General features: G+C 42.0%; 1 protein-coding gene across 8 annotated transcripts in view; it reads left to right on the top strand.

The window, feature by feature from the left end:
* The window catches only part of arap2 (ArfGAP with RhoGAP domain, ankyrin repeat and PH domain 2), a 127,999-nt gene that overhangs the window by 27,466 nt on the left and 82,288 nt on the right, over positions 1 to 18,245 (top strand). For all 8 annotated transcript variants that reach the window (XM_085806279.1, XM_085806280.1, XM_085806278.1 and 5 more), the window contains one exon: positions 9,862 to 10,058. In XM_085806279.1, coding sequence (XP_085662405.1) covers positions 9,862 to 10,058 — 197 coding nt within the window. The remainder of the gene's footprint in view (positions 1 to 9,861; positions 10,059 to 18,245) is intronic.

The following is an 18,245-nucleotide window of genomic DNA, read 5'->3' as shown; positions in this document are numbered from 1 at the left end:
GTTTCTGGGGTCAGATACCGGCCGCCCTTTGATTCATGTGAATAAGTGAGATCGGGGGGAAATTGAGTTTAGCATGGTTATTGCGTTCAGTACCTTTGACTCCCTTGTGCGGTACAGTGTGAATATGTGAGCACAGATTGAACTGAAAGATCTTTATCGACGTGATCATTGAGACCTCAATGCAAGTTATTGACATATTGACATCTGTTGAGCCAGGAATAGAATCATCAATATTTGACCTGCTCATCACTGGTATTGAGCATCAGCTTATTGCTCTTGATGAATGCAACCGGTCGTTTAGTTCTCAGGGCTCAGTTTGAATTAGCCAAGACACTAAAGACTGTAATACATCAAGCTGGATTTAAGGCATACCTCTCCATCAGTCAGTGTCCTGTAATCCAGCAGTGAAGTGGTTATTGAGGCAACACTGTGAGCCGACAAATACAATACATACACATGTATAAGTAGAGTTAAACATCTCATGTATAAGGCTCTTAATGGCCCTGAGCTCTATAGCTACTTTTATATCGAAGCTCAGTGGTCAATGCTATGAAAAGCACTCTGATTATGCTTTGTTCAGCTCCTCATTTATGGTAATTCATAAAGGCTTTCATGAGTAATTATTGATCTAAAGAAGCACTCAGCCATTTGAGGTTAACAGCAGTATAGAGAGGTGTCAGCCATATACGTGATTGTGCCAGTTGTTAGGTAAAAATGGAAACGCGCCTTACGTAAAGGTAACATCACCGAAATAAACTAATTTACACATTTGAGTAGATCTTCAATAGACTCGAAACTTGTGGCCAGTGAAATGTGACTGTTATGTCTGGTTTCTGATTGGACAGAATTTATGACTTTGGTTGCCAGTGATGCTGGTTTTGATTAACATAAAAAATCAACTCATAGGCCCTTTAAAATTGACAATATTAACGCTGAACTCGAATTTAGTTCTCTAGTTTTTTTAAGTGAGTATTGAGTGTTTGCACCACGGCAGCCACTGTAGACAGTAGTGGATATAATTGCTGTTCTGTGGAGCTGATTTTTTTTTTCGACTCTCACTGAGCACTTAGGAATGCAGCACCGATACCAGGCAGGGCCTCCCTTTTTGCTCTCCGAACAGCCACTGTTCTTCGTGGCACAGATTCAACAAGATGTTGGAAAAGTTTCAACTCTGTTGTGCACAAGAATCCCAGGAGATCAGCAGTTTCAGGAAATGGGAAAAAAAAAAAACAACCTCAAACCAACCCCCGCCTGGCGCCAAAAAAGATTCCACAGTCAAAGTCACTGCTCTGCTCTGCTGCCACAAGATTGGCTAATTGGATAACTATATGGATAGGCAGGTGCACAGGTGTCCTGATACAGGTGGGTCTATACACCAGTGATGATCTTTCTCTCTGTAGTGCTAACTAGCTTCATATACACACTTCTTTTTAGTCAGCTGTCTTCAACCAACTGTTCTGCGACACAGTTATTCTACCTACCGACACTAAATACAGACGGTGTAACGCCCGAGGCAGTTATTTATACACAAATTAAAGGCCTTGTTTTCTTCTTGTGTTCTATTTATGGCATTTCTTGATGAAATATGCATTTATTATGATCGCTTATTCAGTTCAAAAACTGCATTCAAACTCTTTTATACACTTATGTATCAGCTCTGCTTCATAAAAAAAGCAATATCACCAACAACTTGCCCTTCAAACTTCAAGCTTTTTTCATTTATTTTTACCACACTGAGCACCAGCGGTTCTCCCTCCTCTCCCTGTCGATTCAGTGCATCATCATATCGATGACTGCCAGCTTTTTTTTTTTTTTTTGTCCATTTATGAGTCGCAGTCCTCAGCGGCATCATTTATCACGCTGTCTGCCGGTTGATCGTCATACGTCACACTCAGCCATCTTGACAAGAGCTGGGAGGGCTGTCTGATTTGGAGGTGGCCTCTGACCGGCTGGGATCAGTGGGAAGCCTCTCTCGGTGGCGGCTGCTGCCGTCAGAAGAAAGGGTTGGGAGGGGAAAGAGAAGAGAAAGAGAGGGAGAGAGGGAGGAGAAAACTTGGCCTCATCACCTCATGCATCTTTAAACAGGCCCACTCGCCTTGTGGCGGAGAGTCATCAATCTTTTGGGAAACACACGAGAAAGAGGGAGACATGAGGAGACAGAGGCAAAGAGAAAGGAGTAGGTTAGTGAAGTGGAGTTAAGGAGCTGCTGGGCCGATGCAGTATAGGGGTGAGGAGGGGGGAGAAAATGATGGAGTGATGGTCAGAAGAGTGTGGGAGAGTGTTAAAAGGCACCCAGGAAGGTTAGAAGAGATGGGGAGAGGAGCAACAGGGGAAGGAAGGGATTAAGCGAGGGAATAAGAGGAATGATAGAGCGAGACAGGCAGACACGCAAGCTCGCTGTGAAAAAGCAACAGAGAGGTAAAGGCAGAGACGGCGGGGAGAGATGAAAAGGGCACAGTAAAGATGGGGAGAGGGAGAAGGGGGAGGAGGAGGGAGAAGTGAGTGAATAATTGAAGGCCACTGGAGAGAGTGTGCACACAGCTGTCGGCTGATTCTCCACTTGGTCCGCAGGTGGCCTCTTCCCTCAGGTACTGTCAGCTTGAGAGAGGAGAGATGGAAGGAGGAAGGAAGGCAGGCGGGGAGAGAGGGAGCGAGAGAAGAAAGGAGAAGGAGGGAGTGATGCAGCGACTAGTGGCACCAGTATGGAGGGGGGAGGAAAAAAAAGTGAGAGGGAAGGAGAGTTTGGCAGGAAGAGACACAGCGGAGAGTGATGCAGACCGGTCAGGACAAGGAGGGAGTGTGTATCGGAGGAGGATGCAGATAAACACGCGACGACGAGAGACGAGATGGGATTTATTGTGAGCGGGGGAAGAAGAAAAAAAAAAGTTGATGATTTGTATTCTGATGCGTTTTGCAATTGCCTTTCCACAAGCCTGCTCGTAACACATGTTAGGTTTGTTTGAGATGACAGGGAGGAGAGTTAGAGAGAGAAGACGTAAGGAAGAAAAACAAGATGGTTGGGAACAGGCCAAGGAGAAAATGATGGCAAATATATAAAGTCGGGCGGACACAGGATGGGAGTAACTGTACCACATACTTCACTCGGTATCATTTCACATTTTACTACCTAGTGGTGTGTTTTTTAGCCTCCCCACATTTCATTAAATGTGCATGAATGGACTTTTTTTTGGCCACATGGGGGCAGTGGAACAAGCTCTTATTAGCACCATGAGGCGTTTTAATGGCTACATGTTAGCAAATGGCTTAATTGAGCTCTATCACTCCCCCCCCCCCCCTTTTTTAAAAAAAAAAAATCTCTGCTTCAGCCTGTACCACCACTGTGTTTATGTGCAGATTAAAGTTTTGAGGACTTTTTTTTGCTAAACCCAGTTGCCAGGAAACAGAAGTGTTGAGACAGAACTAAAACATTAAAGTTGGGGCCTGTAAAACCAAAACGGTGAACTGAAAGGCACTTGAAACGCTCCTGAGCTGAGAGGAACTGTAGATCTATGTGAGTTTATGACCATGACTGACAAACACAATGTCATTACTTTGTGTGCTTCAAAATCATGATTTCGTACAGCCCATAATGCAGTATTTTGACTTCTCCGTATTGGCAATTGATAGAAAACTAACTTGTAACTTAACTTCACCAACATTTTTGAGCAGGTTTGCACAAGTGAAGTGACAAAAATACATTTTACAGTACAAAAGACAGATGTCTATAATCTCTACTGAACTGAACATGGCACTGTTTCTAATTAACCTTAAACATGCCATTCTAACTGTACATTGATAATTGGTCATATCAAAAGAAGACAGTGTCATTTGGGAACATTCATTTTACGTAGAATACTGATGACGGCACGAATAAATGAAGCTGGTAAATGTAAAATTGTTGGCCTGGATTTCCACTCCCGTTTTCATCAAGCCACAATGGGCGCCAATTTAAAAGTGTCCAATTTATTATCAGATCTAATAATCGAGGAGTAGAGGTGTTGAATTGTTTTACAGACACACTACAGTACATCATCTGCAAAGAAAGCTACTTTGTGATTCTACTTTGTGACTTGACTATTAACTCTGTTAGCTTGCTATTGCTAATGTCAGCTAGCTGTCAGCGGCATTGTTGGTTTTCAAGTTTGTGCTTGTTCAGTAACCAAAATTCAACTGATTCCAAATGTCTCACGTCAACACCTGACGTGGGTAACATTGACGTTCCTGAAATACAGTAAGCAAAATCCAACTGCTGCTCTATATCACAATATCAATTAGCCAATGCTGCATAATGACATCAGTCTCACATCTGTTCAACATCAGAGCTGTTAATTTGGAATGGGCGCCGTGACGTCATCCCAGGAACTTGCCGCCATGTTGTTGGGGGTCAGAGCGAATATCTGATCCCAGATCTGCTCAGACCACTGCTTAGACGTTGACTCATTACACACTAACTGTAAAGCCTTTACAGAAAGACACGCAGTTGCCCTCAAAATAAATAAATAAACGTTTCACCGCATTTCTAAGACTACTTTTATTCTTCCCATGATCATATAGCCAGCCTGAGAGATGCACAAAATCAATTACCACACCCGTCTTATTGCACGTTTCAGATTCATAGGCTGTATATAAGAACACACCGACCATAACATGACAACGTCACTTTTATCTTATCCCTATTTATCACATGAGAACTAGTCACAGTAGCTCTAGACCCAGAGATCCCGCCCGGTTTATTCAGTGGGTCCTCCACAAGAGCTCCACGGGAATAGCGCGTTTTCTCTCGGGTAAGATATATACGTATGTGGTATCTCCACATACCGGTCCCTTGCTTCGTGGTTTAATGTATCCCGGTAAATTCCCTTTCCTTTCTGCCATCTCAACATTTTTATTCTCACTTCTCCACTCACTAGCGCTTTCTCCACTGGACTGTGCTATCAACTACTCCTCGTTACCTTTGGTTACCATTCGCGTAGCCATCAACAATGACCGACACCTCCCAGAATGCAGCACGGCGCCCATTCCCTATAGTCCAGTCTCTTTCTGCTGTTGCTGTGCTGGACTGAATTGTACATTGCAGCTGCTTGTATCTGGTATAATTTGCTGATAATGTTGTCCATAGGCACCGGGGCAAAGTGACACATGGAGACTGAGCACGGAAGAGTAAACATTTAGTCTGATGTTGCGTATGTACATTATGTTGGCATGAGACGACTGAAATGGGAGAAAACAGAGCAAATGGCCACAATCCCTCTGCTTTGTGATGTGTGTATGTGTGAGTGTTTTTTTTCTATTTCTTTTTTTATTCCTGTTGATGGAGACTGCGTGGGTGGCTTCTAAGATCTCTGTTGAGCGCTGAGTGGACCTGGCTCTCATCTCATCCACTTTCAATGAGGACTATCTGCCTCTCTCTCTTCATCTCCCTTCATGTAAAGTGGGATGGTCGTTCAAATACATGGCCATACATACATCACGTAATAAACGATGAGTCCCGATGTGGCTGTCGGGCTTCAGCGGCTCGGAATAACTCCTATATAGCTTCTTTTTATATGCATGCAGAGGTGAGAGCATGTTTGCATGTTTGCACACTTGAAAATAAATAATTTTGGCAAGCACGCTTGGAGGTTCATGTGCGAGGCTGTGTGTGTGCACAAACAAACAAAAACATACACTGAAATATATGCAAGACAAACTCGGCACACGCGCGTCAGATGCCCACATGCTACCACGCAGGCGTATACGTACGGGCATGGGCATATCACTGTCTCCTTTTCTTTCTCTCAAGTTTTCTCTCAGTCCTCCCACCTCCTTCCTCACTCCAGCCCTCCCTCCCTCCCTCCCTCCTACCTCCCACCTCCCGCACTGGGATTGACAGCTGGGGCGAAAAAGGAGAGAGTGGAGGGAGAGAGAGGAAGGAGGCCCTGAATAAATGAACAGACAAATAAGTGAGTGCAGGACAGGTAATGGAACTCAGAGAGCAGGGCGGGAACGGAACAGTAAAGCCTTGTGATGTAAAGAGCAGTCAATAATTGAATAGGCTATTCATTATTGATAACAGCTCTTTGTGAATTCATAAGAATCTTTGGGAGGGGGGCAGCCTGACCAGAGCTCAGTTTTGGACCAGGCAGCGGATGCAGGAGTTTGTTTTTTTTTGGGAAGGGATGAGAAGGTAGAGTGGAGGTCTAGGATGCCCAGGGAGGAGGAACTTTTTTCCTCAGAAGTGGAGATGACGGTGGATATGTTTGTGTGCAAGGTCAGAAAGAGAGGAGCCCGTCTGCAAAAAGGCTGCAAAAGGGTTACAGGGTCACAGTCAAGAGGCTAATTAAGGTCAATTTGGCGACAGTGCGAGGCTGACAGCGTCTGCAAAGTGATTGACAGGTCACTCAGAAGCCCCCCACCTCACCCCACCCCCTTGCTCTGTCACTCTACAGAGGGAGAGTGTGTTGAGGACGCACCGAGTAGGTCACTCAGAGGGTAACACTGTTGGCTCTGTGAAGCCAGGAGTGAGTGAGGACTGAGGAGGGGAAAAAAACAAAACAGTTTGTCTATATATTTGTGCATTCATGACAAGTTAAGGTGCAACATTTTCATCCTGAGATGACCCGGGTCAACTTGTCTGAACCCTTTAAAAAAAAAAAAAAAAAAACCTGACAGTCTAACCTGATTCCAAAAAAAACTGAGGATAATTACACAATGTCTGGTCAACAAAAAAAACAACAATAACAGACCTTTACAGAGAGATAACACCAACGCTGGAAGCAGCACGCTGAGCAGCCAATTAACAAGCACCTGTGGTCAAGAAGAGGAACAAATGTTAGGCCTTTGACGTCCACAATTCAAATGAATGGGTTCATGTATGACACTGAAAATCACCACAATCTTCCAAGTATTTAATGATCAGTATCTTTTTGTTCATCAGTAATTACTAAGTATGTTTGTCTTTTATCATTTGTCCACCCTAGATACATAAATATATTTACAAAGGTAGGTTTGATATCAAAAGCACGTCTTAGTTTAATTCATCGACACCACAGATGGCATCCCATGATCAGAAAAATTAATCAACACCTCTTTAAAACAGTTTTAACAAAAACAAAAAAAAATCAACACTTTAATATTCATGAAGGAGGATTTCTCTGCAGGTGTTTCTTGCTATTTTGAAATGGAGACATCATACTGTTTTTGGTGACCATTCGTAATATCTGACATCATGCTCATATTCATGGTTATCTAAAAATACATTTCCTGAAGTAAGGGGGAGGGAAGAGGGTGTTGTGTGTCAATCTTTCAGAGAATTGCTTTCTTGTTTTTGAGTGATGAGTTGATAGCCAGGTTTCGAATTGAAGTGCATTTACTTTTCAAAGACTTTCCTTTTTTCTCTTTTTTTTTTTTTAAATGTTTTTGGTTTTTTCAAATTTACATGTCCATCCACTCTGATGGCTTACTTTTCATATCAGTTTAAAGATTTCTTCTTTTTTTAAAAATTATTTTCCCGTCTTGTATGGTTCAGACACCACAGTGGTTAATGCTGTGAATCTGTGATGTGTGTGAACTTGTGTGTTTACAATCTTTTGGTATCTCTTGTGTTTCCACTTTGCTGGCTTTGATATCGCAATGTCTTGGGCGGTAAGGGAATGGGCTTTACAGCTACCGGCTTCAAGTCTTCTTTTATGTCAGTCTGAAAAGTTGTAGAGGGAAGATATCTGAGAGGCCGTTTGAGTGTACGTCGTTTGAATGTTAACCCTACTGGGAACATGGTGCACTACAATTGAGCCATTTAGTCGTGTGCTAATCCAGGGTGATTTACAACAATGTCAAGATTCGGTGACCTTCAAGGACAAATTGCTTGTGGAGGCACCACATGTTTGAGGTGCCAGTTGAAGGACGGTTTCCCAAACCTCTCGCCGGAGCAGAGATTGTCTAATGAGATTGACCAATGTGATTTGGTTACTTAGAAATAAAGATAATTTGCAACTCTTGATTAGTTGGTTAGTTTTTGAACCACTTCTCCAAGCAAAAATGGCAAATATTTACTGGTCTCATAGGTAGCAATTTGCTGCTTTTCTACATCTTAGTGTGATTTGTCTTTTGTTTTGGATTGTCGTTTGATCAAAGCAAGGGTTAGATCTATCAAAATTCATTGAGAGGATAATTGATCAGTAGTTAGCCTGAGTATAGTCGGCTATATAAAAAGTTAAAGGGTGTTGGTAAATTAATTTTTACTCTTAATTTAGAAATTGATTGCATCGGTAGCATGTCTGACAAGATAGCTGCTAGCAATGGTATGCTATTCAATAACTAAATTAGTTCCTGAGGTTATAGGTTACATAAAGTAAATGGCACTATTTGCAACTAGTGCAAGCCAATTCTGGACTTTTTCAGAGTTGGGGGAAACTTAAAGCAGAAGTAAGCAGAATGTTTGTGTTAATATAAGTCTTAAGTAGTTATATCTTCCGACGGCAATCACTTATATAGTGTTTGGTCTGAAACACGGGTCTGTCAGTCACTCTGCTCTGCTGTAAGCCGAGGAGAAAACTTTCCTTGTATCCTACAACCTTTATCCAATGAGGAGAGAGAACGGCATAAAGGGGCGGTCCTCTCTGTGTGTGCAGCCAAGGGATGCGCGTGCATGTGGTGACGTAGGGACGAGGGCGGGGACTGCTAACTCCATCGGCTGACAGGAAGTTAGCCAAAACGACCCGACCGCTTACTTCTGCTTTAAGAACTGCCATTTGCCTCAGCCAGATCATTACCTGTGCTAAGCAAACTCTCGCAAAGATACTCTATTACTATCTTTGACTCAAGTGTTAGCACTCACGCTAAAATCCTTTTCTTTGCTCCAGTTTGAAGATGAGTGTGCAAATAATTGAATACTGTGTGTACAGTACTGTACCTACTCTTTTCCTCGTCAAAGGCAACCCATCAGTTGTGCTTTTGTCTATGACCTTCATCTTTAACCTGTTAGCGTGATATCCTGTATGTTGCCATCAGGTGCATGTTCATGACCTCTGTAGAGACTTCTCATTTCAATTCAGAAGGAAATTGGGGTCTTATTGTTTAAATATGTGCTAAGAATTTCATTTCTTGTAATAAATCTGACAAAAGTATCATTGTTAACCGTATCTGTGCTGTTTGAGAACCAACAGCTAGGCAGCATTAGGTAAGGCGCACAGGGCTTTGCTAGCAGTCAATTGCTCAAATTGCAAAACAAGACACATTTATATCACATTGAATCAAAGCAATAGTCTCTCAAACTGAAATAAACTGCTTTGTGAAGTGTATTTACACCTTTCAGTGACTTTGCTGTGTTAGTTTCCAGGTTGAGACAAATTAGTGGATTCATAGAACTGTGGCTGTGTCTCATTATGAGCATATACATATATATATTTCATTGTGTATTTTAATTAGGTGTTGTCTTTGACTAAAATTACCCCTGCTGCCTCTTGCTTGAGGCATGCAAATTTCAGAGAAGCAGCTATCTATATCTCTAGTGCCAGACTTTGCACTTTTCAGCTTTGCAGGATATTCTTATTCCAGGGGCTAAGTTAATTTTCACCAATCGCAGCTCATCCTGTGATTCAATTACTTTTGTTTCAGACTGGAATTGCCTGCATCACTATGCGGGGAAGGTTTAACAGCCAACAAGCCAGTGTAACTCGCTGACGGGATGGAAAAATGATGAATTAACACTATAATTCAAAGATGTTAAAATGCCCTGATCTCTTTTTGTCTAGTTTTCTTCCTGGCTTGTCTTGGTTGTTATTTTTTTTTTACTCTCTTTTGCACACTAACACTTGAATCCTCATTCACCGTCTACCTATCTTCTTTTCTGTTTCTGTCTTTCACTCACGCACGTGTCCACAGGGGAGCGCCAGGAGTGGATGGAAACTCTTCAGACGGCCACACGCCCCCCCGCCTGCGGCTCCCAGAAGCCCCCCGACAGAAGCCTCTCCCACCCCTCCTCCACAAACAAACGAGGCTTGCTGGAGCTCCGCGGTTACAAAGGCAGAGTGCTGGTGTCCCTGGCGGGGAGTAAAGTCAGGCTCTGCAAAACAGAACAGGTACTTCGAACACCACTGGGACTTCCTCTCTACAGGATGACAGCTTCCTGTTTGAAAAAAAGGAAGATAATAATCACAGCCTATTTGAAGCAGATGAGGCGGAGATGGAGAGGCTCATGAAAGAGCCGGAGATGTTCATGAATGTGTAATGGAAAAAAGTAAATATATATGTGTGAAAATGCTTCAGGGTTTACTGAGGTACAATAGTTTGTCCTCTATATTTGATGAGTACAATCACATGGTAGCGCACTGATATAACCAACTCATCTATGCAACTTTATGTTTATCGTCCAGACATGCAAGGACAGACATGGAGGTCCAGAATACTGCCCTACAAAGGCAAAGTGCAGTATCTGTAAAAATGCCAAACTGAGAAAACAACTTTTTGTGTTTTTCATTGTCAGGTTTAAACATCAAATTATGAATAACTACCAAGTCTATAATTGATTAGATAAAGGTGGACTGAATTAAATGTATTTTGTCTTTCTGACCAATTTTGACAGTTCTATGGCAGATACTGCACTTTTGCCTTGGTTTTGGTGCAGATACTGCACTTTGGCTTGGTATTAGCTACAGATACGGCACTTTTGCCTTGGTTTTACTCCAATGGAATTATGAATTCTAGAATGTAGGGAGTACAGTACTCTTTGCAGATACTGCACTTTGCCTTGGTTTCACAGTGTTTTTTTTGGATGGACAGCAAAATAAAATGCCCAAAAACTCTTTTGATTGGTCAAAAAAAAATAAAAAATAAAAAATGCAGATACTGTATATTGCCTTTGTAGCCAGAATAGCAATTGGGACAAATCTCAGCGTCTAAACAAATCAGGTTCTCCTCAGACAAGCTGTAGCATCAATCATGAAGCTTTCATTTCTTAATTTGACGTTGTATCTTAAGTGCTGAACATCCCCAGTGTCATTTATGATGTGCAAAATTACTACTTACCAGCTGACACACGTGAATACGGAGCCTTTAAATACCCAGCAGTAATTGGCCTCTGGAGGCCTGCGGGTCAGCAGGTCAGGACTTTCAGAACAAAATCTGAGTAGGGTAAGAATGCAGATGATTAAGATCTTACATTGTGATTCTACACAAAAACGATTGTCACGTGATCTTTTTAACCAGATGGCCCACTCCTATACTATGTGACCTCTGATGATGGTTCCTTTGCCGACCCCTGCTCTTGAAGGTTTTGAACCCTGCAGCGCTTTCTTGCTTTGCCGAGCTCCTCTCATCAACTTCACAAGTAGTCCGGCACTGGCAGCAGTGGTGCTCAAAGCAACACAGACTTCTTTTTGCTGTTTGAGCTGAATTACTCTGAAGAGGCACTTAAAAACTTCCATTGTTGCCCAGTAAATGCACAATAAAGTCTGGTGAGTTCAAGTGATCCCCTGATGTGCCGGATGTCCCTCGTACTTAGATCATTGCTCTAAAGTAACACAGAGGGTGAAAATGAACCCTAAGGCTAATTTCCCAGAGCAAGCGCTATGTGTGTCTTTCTCAGAATAATAAAGTTGTGGTGTTTTAGACTGTTGTGCTGGATTCACTGTGGCAAACAGCTTTGGTTTGCAGTTGGTTGAATGTGTTCAGTGGGTTGTTTGTACTGAGATGAGTTTGATCGTCTCTATTTTAATTTTGAGCGTGTGTAGCTTTCCTCATAAACAGACATTAGTGAAAGGATAGTGAATATCTGGGGGATAGAGAAATCAAAGGCAAGTTTTCTTTTTTTGCCATATTGTAATAACATAGGTAATGCTATAATTCTCTTTCTTTTATAAGTATGATTTGCTTTGTTTACAGTAATTACTTTTGATTGACACTTTGGCAATGATTGCAGATGATTTCCACAAAACCTTTAAAGAACAAGCCGAAGAAAGAGATTGATGTGAAAGGGATAAAAGAGAGTTGCACTAAGACTGTAGGCCTGCCTGGCGAAATTCATAAAGTTGTTAAGAGTATTGACCATCTGCCCATACACAGGTGTGGCAACTATCGATGTCTGTCAGCGTCGCGCTACTTTGTGGATGCGAGCCGAAAACCCACACTTGTCTCCCGCGCTACTGCGGTTTCATCCGAGTGAATGCGAGCTGTCAGAAGCAGACAGGTGTCACAATGTTATTAGTATGCGAGGATCCTCCAACTGCAGCGCCCGGTCCGTTCGCATCTTTATGCAAATGCTCGGTGCAGAGCAGCGAGACGGGCAGGGAGAAGTAGCAAGTAGCAAGTTTGTTTCAAAATAAGAGAAGTTCACACTGTGCAGAGATGACAGCTGCACTGACATCAGTTTGTCAAGGTCCAAAATATTGCAAGGACAAACATATTTACTACAATTTCTCACCCAAATGAGAGACTGGAAGTTGGACCAGCATGCTTCCAATGCGACCCTTAACAAACAACAGCGTTTTTTCATGTACAGTTGAATCTTGGATATTGAAAGCATTTACACGCAATAATGAGTGAATACATTATTGGAGGAGAGAACCAGCTTGTTTTGGGACAACTAAAAATGTGCACTTTGTTGTTCTTTTCCCTCCTTTTGAGATCTTTTTCAGTGTTTTCTGCATTTAATTATATTTTAGCATATTCCCCCCTCTGTTAAATTTGCAATTATCCACTGATTAAAAAAAAAAAATGTATCAAGTATTCACAAATATTATTTATCCCCAGTGGTTTCAGTGAATATTTATGTGGTAACTTTTCTGATTAATAATCAAGTTCCTGTTTAATTCAAAAACAAGGCCCGTAAGCTGAACTCCCGTTGACCTCCTGAAGTAGTAATTAAGTGACCATCTGCTTTAGATGGCGAGTAGCTACAGTACTAACCTGGAACAAGAAAAAAGTAAAAAACTTTCTACATGTGGTCCTGAAAAGGTTCTTTTGTTCTTAACCTCCTGTTAAACCTATGGGTTAAAATCCTTAGCTTCTCCTCTAGCAAATGTTGAAAGTACAGCACCTGCATTTAAAGCTTTCTATACTTTATTCCCATTAGCCCTGACTTCATGTATACTTAATAATCTCTGTGCAGTATTTATTTTATGGTATACTCTTGTCCTTGTTTTTGCAGTTCCTAAACCAACAGCTTATGTGTTGAGTTTTAAAAGTTACCTGGAAAAACCTGGAGTCTGCCAGCTTGAAACCTTGGAAGTTGAATGCAGTATTTCAGATGAATATTTACAGCCTTTAAACTAACTTAATATTTCACTTTTAAAAAATTGGTCAACTTCAGAGAGATGGATAAAAAAACAAACAAGAGTGGTTAGTATCGATAAAGTTGAGGGTTAAGTTATTTTCCAAGTTTTATTACCTGGTATTGATCAGTCTCAAAAAACCCTGGGTTCTGCATTTATCTTATTAACCATGCCTGCCTGAAAAGGCCGGAGCGTCTCTGTGACCCTGCTTTGTAACACAAAAAAGCTCAGGATTGAGACCACGCTCACGTCTGCGTGTTGAGTGTGGTAGCTAGAAGCAGAAGGCCATTAGCTTAGTTTATCATTCTTATCGTAAAGACATAATAGGAAAACAGTGAAACTTATGTCCACAATTTAAAAACTGTCTGCAATACCTCTAAAGGTTTCAAATTGACATATTGTATCTCATGTAGTTTCAAACCATGAACAGTGATTTTAGTGTGAACTACAATGTTGCTGTTTGCATATGTATTAAGTAAGATACAGTAACTGCTGCAGATAGTGTTGCTACCTGCTTTCTCCCTGTATGCAAAAGTAAAATGGCCGATGTTAGCTAACAAACAGCAAGCAGCTGACACAGATTTGTTGATTTATACTTCCCTGTTTGTATAGAAAAAAAAACAAACCCAAAATGGTGTTGTTTTTATTATTATTACTTTGGAACTTTTCCACTCTTTATGCTAGCATGTGACCTCCTGACTTTAGCTCCAGATATCAATCTTCTCACTGCCACTTCTGGCATAATGTCCAGCTGTTTCTTTTTGAAGTAATTTTCTCTGAGTAATTTCCTCTAGCTGAGTTGTACTTTTTTTTTTTTTTAGCATACAGCTAACACATAGCATGCTTAGTTGTAGGCCATTTTACTTTAAAGGCACTTGTGAAATGAACAAAGGGCGTAGAAAGTCAGTGGAGTCCTCTAAGTAGCCTCCTTTGTATTATTGTGTGCTTGGAATATATTCTAATAGACTTTTTCACAAGTTGCATCTCCTTTTAGCTGTGGAATAAAGGAGAGATACGTTCTCTTAGTCATAGTTTCTCTTGAGTTTTTTTCTTTTTTTGATGCCAGTCCAATTAAGCCCTGATCGTCCCTGCTCACGTTCAGAGACTGATCTCAGCCTACTCCTGTCCCGGTAGCGAGATATCTTATCTGAGATGGAAAGATACCTCAGAGCAGTGATAGCTACTATTTCTTAAAGTGCCTTACACGTATTGGTGTGCATATTTGATAATGCTGCACGCATTCAACTCATTTCCATCCCTCCTTGGCTCTCATTTCGTTTCGCTCGCTCTTGTAGTTTTGTTGTTTGCCTTTCATTATTTTCTTCATTAAGGTGAACAAACATCTTTGTTAGAATTCTCTTTTGGGTATCACTCCATGTCAGCACATTTCCACTTCCTTGATCTGAGACAGCGAGAGTAACGGAGGGAAAGAGAGAATCTGAGAGTGAACAAATTAATTGTATTATTTCAGCTTACAAGCTAAATCCCCGGCATAAATGCAGCAGCGACGGCAGCGCGCTTTGACAAAAGAGGAAGAGACAGAAACAAAGAGACAGAAGTGGGGAGATGAAGTGAGAGGGATGGAGGGAACACTTTGGTGCAAGAGGAGAGGAGTGGGGGGGGGTCGCACGAGTGAGAAACGAGCGTTGGTGGGCTATAAGAAAAGGAGAGAGTGATGGAGAGCGAGAGGGAGGTAGACCGTTGCCCCGTTCAAGTTCAGTGGAGTGGAGTATTTAATCTAACATGATGAACGAGCTATTGGAAACATCATCCTCCCAGCTCCTCCTTCACCACCCCTACCCCATTTCTCACGGACCGTAAGCCCCGTGATGGAGCTGTGTTTAAGGTCATTTAAACACTAAGGTAAAAGAAAGTCAGACGGTGCACAAAGTGTGTCTCACACACACACACACACACACATTTACCCTGAGAGTGATCTCTCCCCCCGCCATGGGGCTGCATAGGCAGATCGTTACAACCACAGCAACTTGTTTCACATCTTATCATCCCATACATCACAAGTGTTATCTGGTTTATCTTCACTCCAGTAGCTGATTGATTGTTTGTTGGATGATCATATTTCTTGCTGCCATCTTGTATGTAAACCGCTTCGTACAAGTGCACCTGAGCCCAGGTTTTCATTCATTTATTTATTTATTTTTTATTTTTTTGAACAATGAAACCCTTGTCAGATATCTTTTTCCTCCTGCTTTAATGCCTACTTAGCAAAAGTCACACATATAGTGGAGCCTTCTCTGGTGGGAAAGGTATTCTGAGTATACAATAACAGTGAGACAGAGGATTTAATTAATCTCTGCTCTAATTAAATCTCTTTCTCATTTGCTCTTCTCAAGATCTTCTTTGTAACAATTAACAACATCCCAAGACGGCCAGGCCGTTTTGTAGAATTTGTGACACAAGAGTGGCTTTGCTTCCACCGAGGCTCCCCTCTTGTAATGAGTTTTGTTTCTTTTCACACACCTAATACAGCTCAAAGCACAAAGTTAAAACACTCTGGCCGTAATTCCAAATGCGGTGACTGTGAGCACAGTTTTAATTTTGACTTTTTGGCTGGTTGGCAGCAGCATGACAAGCTGTACATGCTTACTTGGTCATATTTTGGCAGAATAACCATGTTCCACCAGTTTATACAGCAGCTAGTTAAAATGCTAACAGATTTAACGCTAAGGAATGACCAAAATCAAAGGGATTTGTCCTCGGGTGATGATTAGAGACTGAACAGAAATTCATGGCAACCCACCCCAAAAACTTGTTAAGGTATTTCAGTCTGGACTAAAGTGGTGGACTGACTACCTGGCGCTGACTTTCCCTGGGGCTATCATTAGCAGCATGGCGAGAAAAAAATATTTATTACTGCATTTTTGAATAAATTGACTCATTTGGGATTCGAAACTCAACCTCAGGACCTTTTTATTCTGCCAAACTTTACTCTTCACCAGCTCAGCTTAACGCAGATACTGAAGCAGGCAGTCACGCTCGTAAAGCTTTTATAGCTGTGTTCCGCGTGCACAGTAAAGTTTTATGAAATATTTTTGACCGGATGCGACTGACCGGCGGAGCGTCTCTCTCTTTTGTCTCCAGACGTTTATTTGCCCATTCCTGCGTCTGTTTTATCCACCATCGTCGCCCGTATAGCTCGTCACTCTCCTCGGCCTGTCTGATGTTTAAAATAAAAGTCTTTTGTACCCATTGAATGTGTGCTCTTTTTAAACACCTAGCCCTTTGTAAGACGGTCTTACCCTGGTATGCTTTTAGAGCAGTTTAAGTGGTTGAGTGGACATGGAATTGGAGTTAGAAGACGAAGCCGCCTCTACTTGTCTGGCTTCTTTTAGAGCGGCTCAGCGCCGCCGAGTGACTGACTCACACAATAAGAGGTTGGAAAGCTTTGAAAGAAATTATAATTGGATGCATGACTAGAATATTCAGAGTAAGCCTTTGCTGAGCACTTATAAGGTTAAGGTTATTCATTATAGGTGTGAGAAAGTGCTTTCTCTCTCACCTTGTAAGAATTTGGTGTTTACTTGATTTGAGTTGTTATTTCTTTTCCTCCATTACTTGAGTTTGAGTTGAAATTCTTCAAGATGCTTTATGAAATGCAGTTTATGCCAAAAAAACAAAAAAACACGCATGCGTACAGTACGTAGATTCACCGACGGACCCGCCACTCCCCCTGTAAGCACCTTTATTGCCACCTACCCCTCGGCTGTTGTAATTGGGCGAGTTATTTTTACCTCTAATGCCTTTTCCTTCCTCTTTCCATCCTTCCTTCCCTCCATCCTTGGTGAATTAATTGGAGAGGGCAGGAGGCCACGGCACATATTGGGTAGGTAACGAGTGGCGAGGGCTGGACAGCCGCTAACACCCAGCGCTCTAATTGGCTGCCTGAGAGGGATGAGGGTCATTAGGTATAGGTGACTGCTTTGCCCTCTCAGCACAGTCGCACTCTCGTATGCCCATACATTCAGACAGGAATGGAGGGAAGGCTCATGCATGCGCCGACTCTTTCCTTCCCCCACCATACTGTACATCTTCCCAGTTTGGAACCAAACAATTAAACAATAACACACGGAAACCGTTTGTCCTTCTGTGTTTGAATTACGGCCTTGAGATCTTTGGCTGGGTTGGCGAGAACGAGCTCCAAACGAAGTAGGTTCACTACTTACACCCCCTACTCTCGTTATCGCGTCATCCGTCTTCAAACCTCAGAACATACAGAACCTAAAAGAGCCATGACTGCACGTACTTATAATTGATAGGATATAAGAGGCGAGTTCCTGCCGCGCTGAATGCCCCCACATCAAAACCCTTTGCTCAATTAGGACGTGGCCGTACAGTGAATTCAATTGTCTCCCTCACACCGCCTTGCTCTTTTTTCTTTTCTTCATCTCTGTATCTCTTATGTAGTCCCTTTTTGCTCGGAGTGTCTTAATTACTCATGACGCTTCGTCGGATCTCTCCTCCGCTCACTCTGCCTCAGTATCATTGTGCAGAACTGTGAGGAAAGGAGAATAATTGCGTCTCTTACCACGGTCCTCTAAATTTGTCTGAAGTAGCCTAATTGGGGCTAATGATGGTCAAATGATGATTTTGACAACATTAGCCCCAATTGAACCAACCCACACAAGACCAAAAGATCGGGCTGGAAATCCTGCAGCACGCAAATATTTAGGTGACTTTACCCCCTTGTGTTGTAATCTGCAAAAAAAAAGAAAGAAATTTGGCTGATCTGACAAGTTTGTTGCTAATTAGAGGAATTCTGCAAGAGATCTGGCAACACGCTTCCCCCTCATACATAAACACACTTGTTTGCGCTGCTACAATGGGCCATGCATTCCCAAAAAAAAGAAAAAGAAAAAAAAGGGGCCCAATCAACAAAGATGGTGTCGCTTTCAGTCCTTTTCTCTTTGTTTGGTGTAATTAGTGTTAAATTGTTTTACAGCTAGCACAGAAAACACACATGGCTTTATAGCTGGCGCG

Source organism: Trachurus japonicus, chromosome 18 (genome assembly GCF_045865225.1).
Source record: "Trachurus japonicus isolate A0001 chromosome 18, Traja_1.0".
Taxonomy (NCBI): domain Eukaryota; kingdom Metazoa; phylum Chordata; class Actinopteri; order Carangiformes; family Carangidae; genus Trachurus; species Trachurus japonicus.
This window is presented reverse-complemented; position numbering and strand designations above follow the sequence as displayed.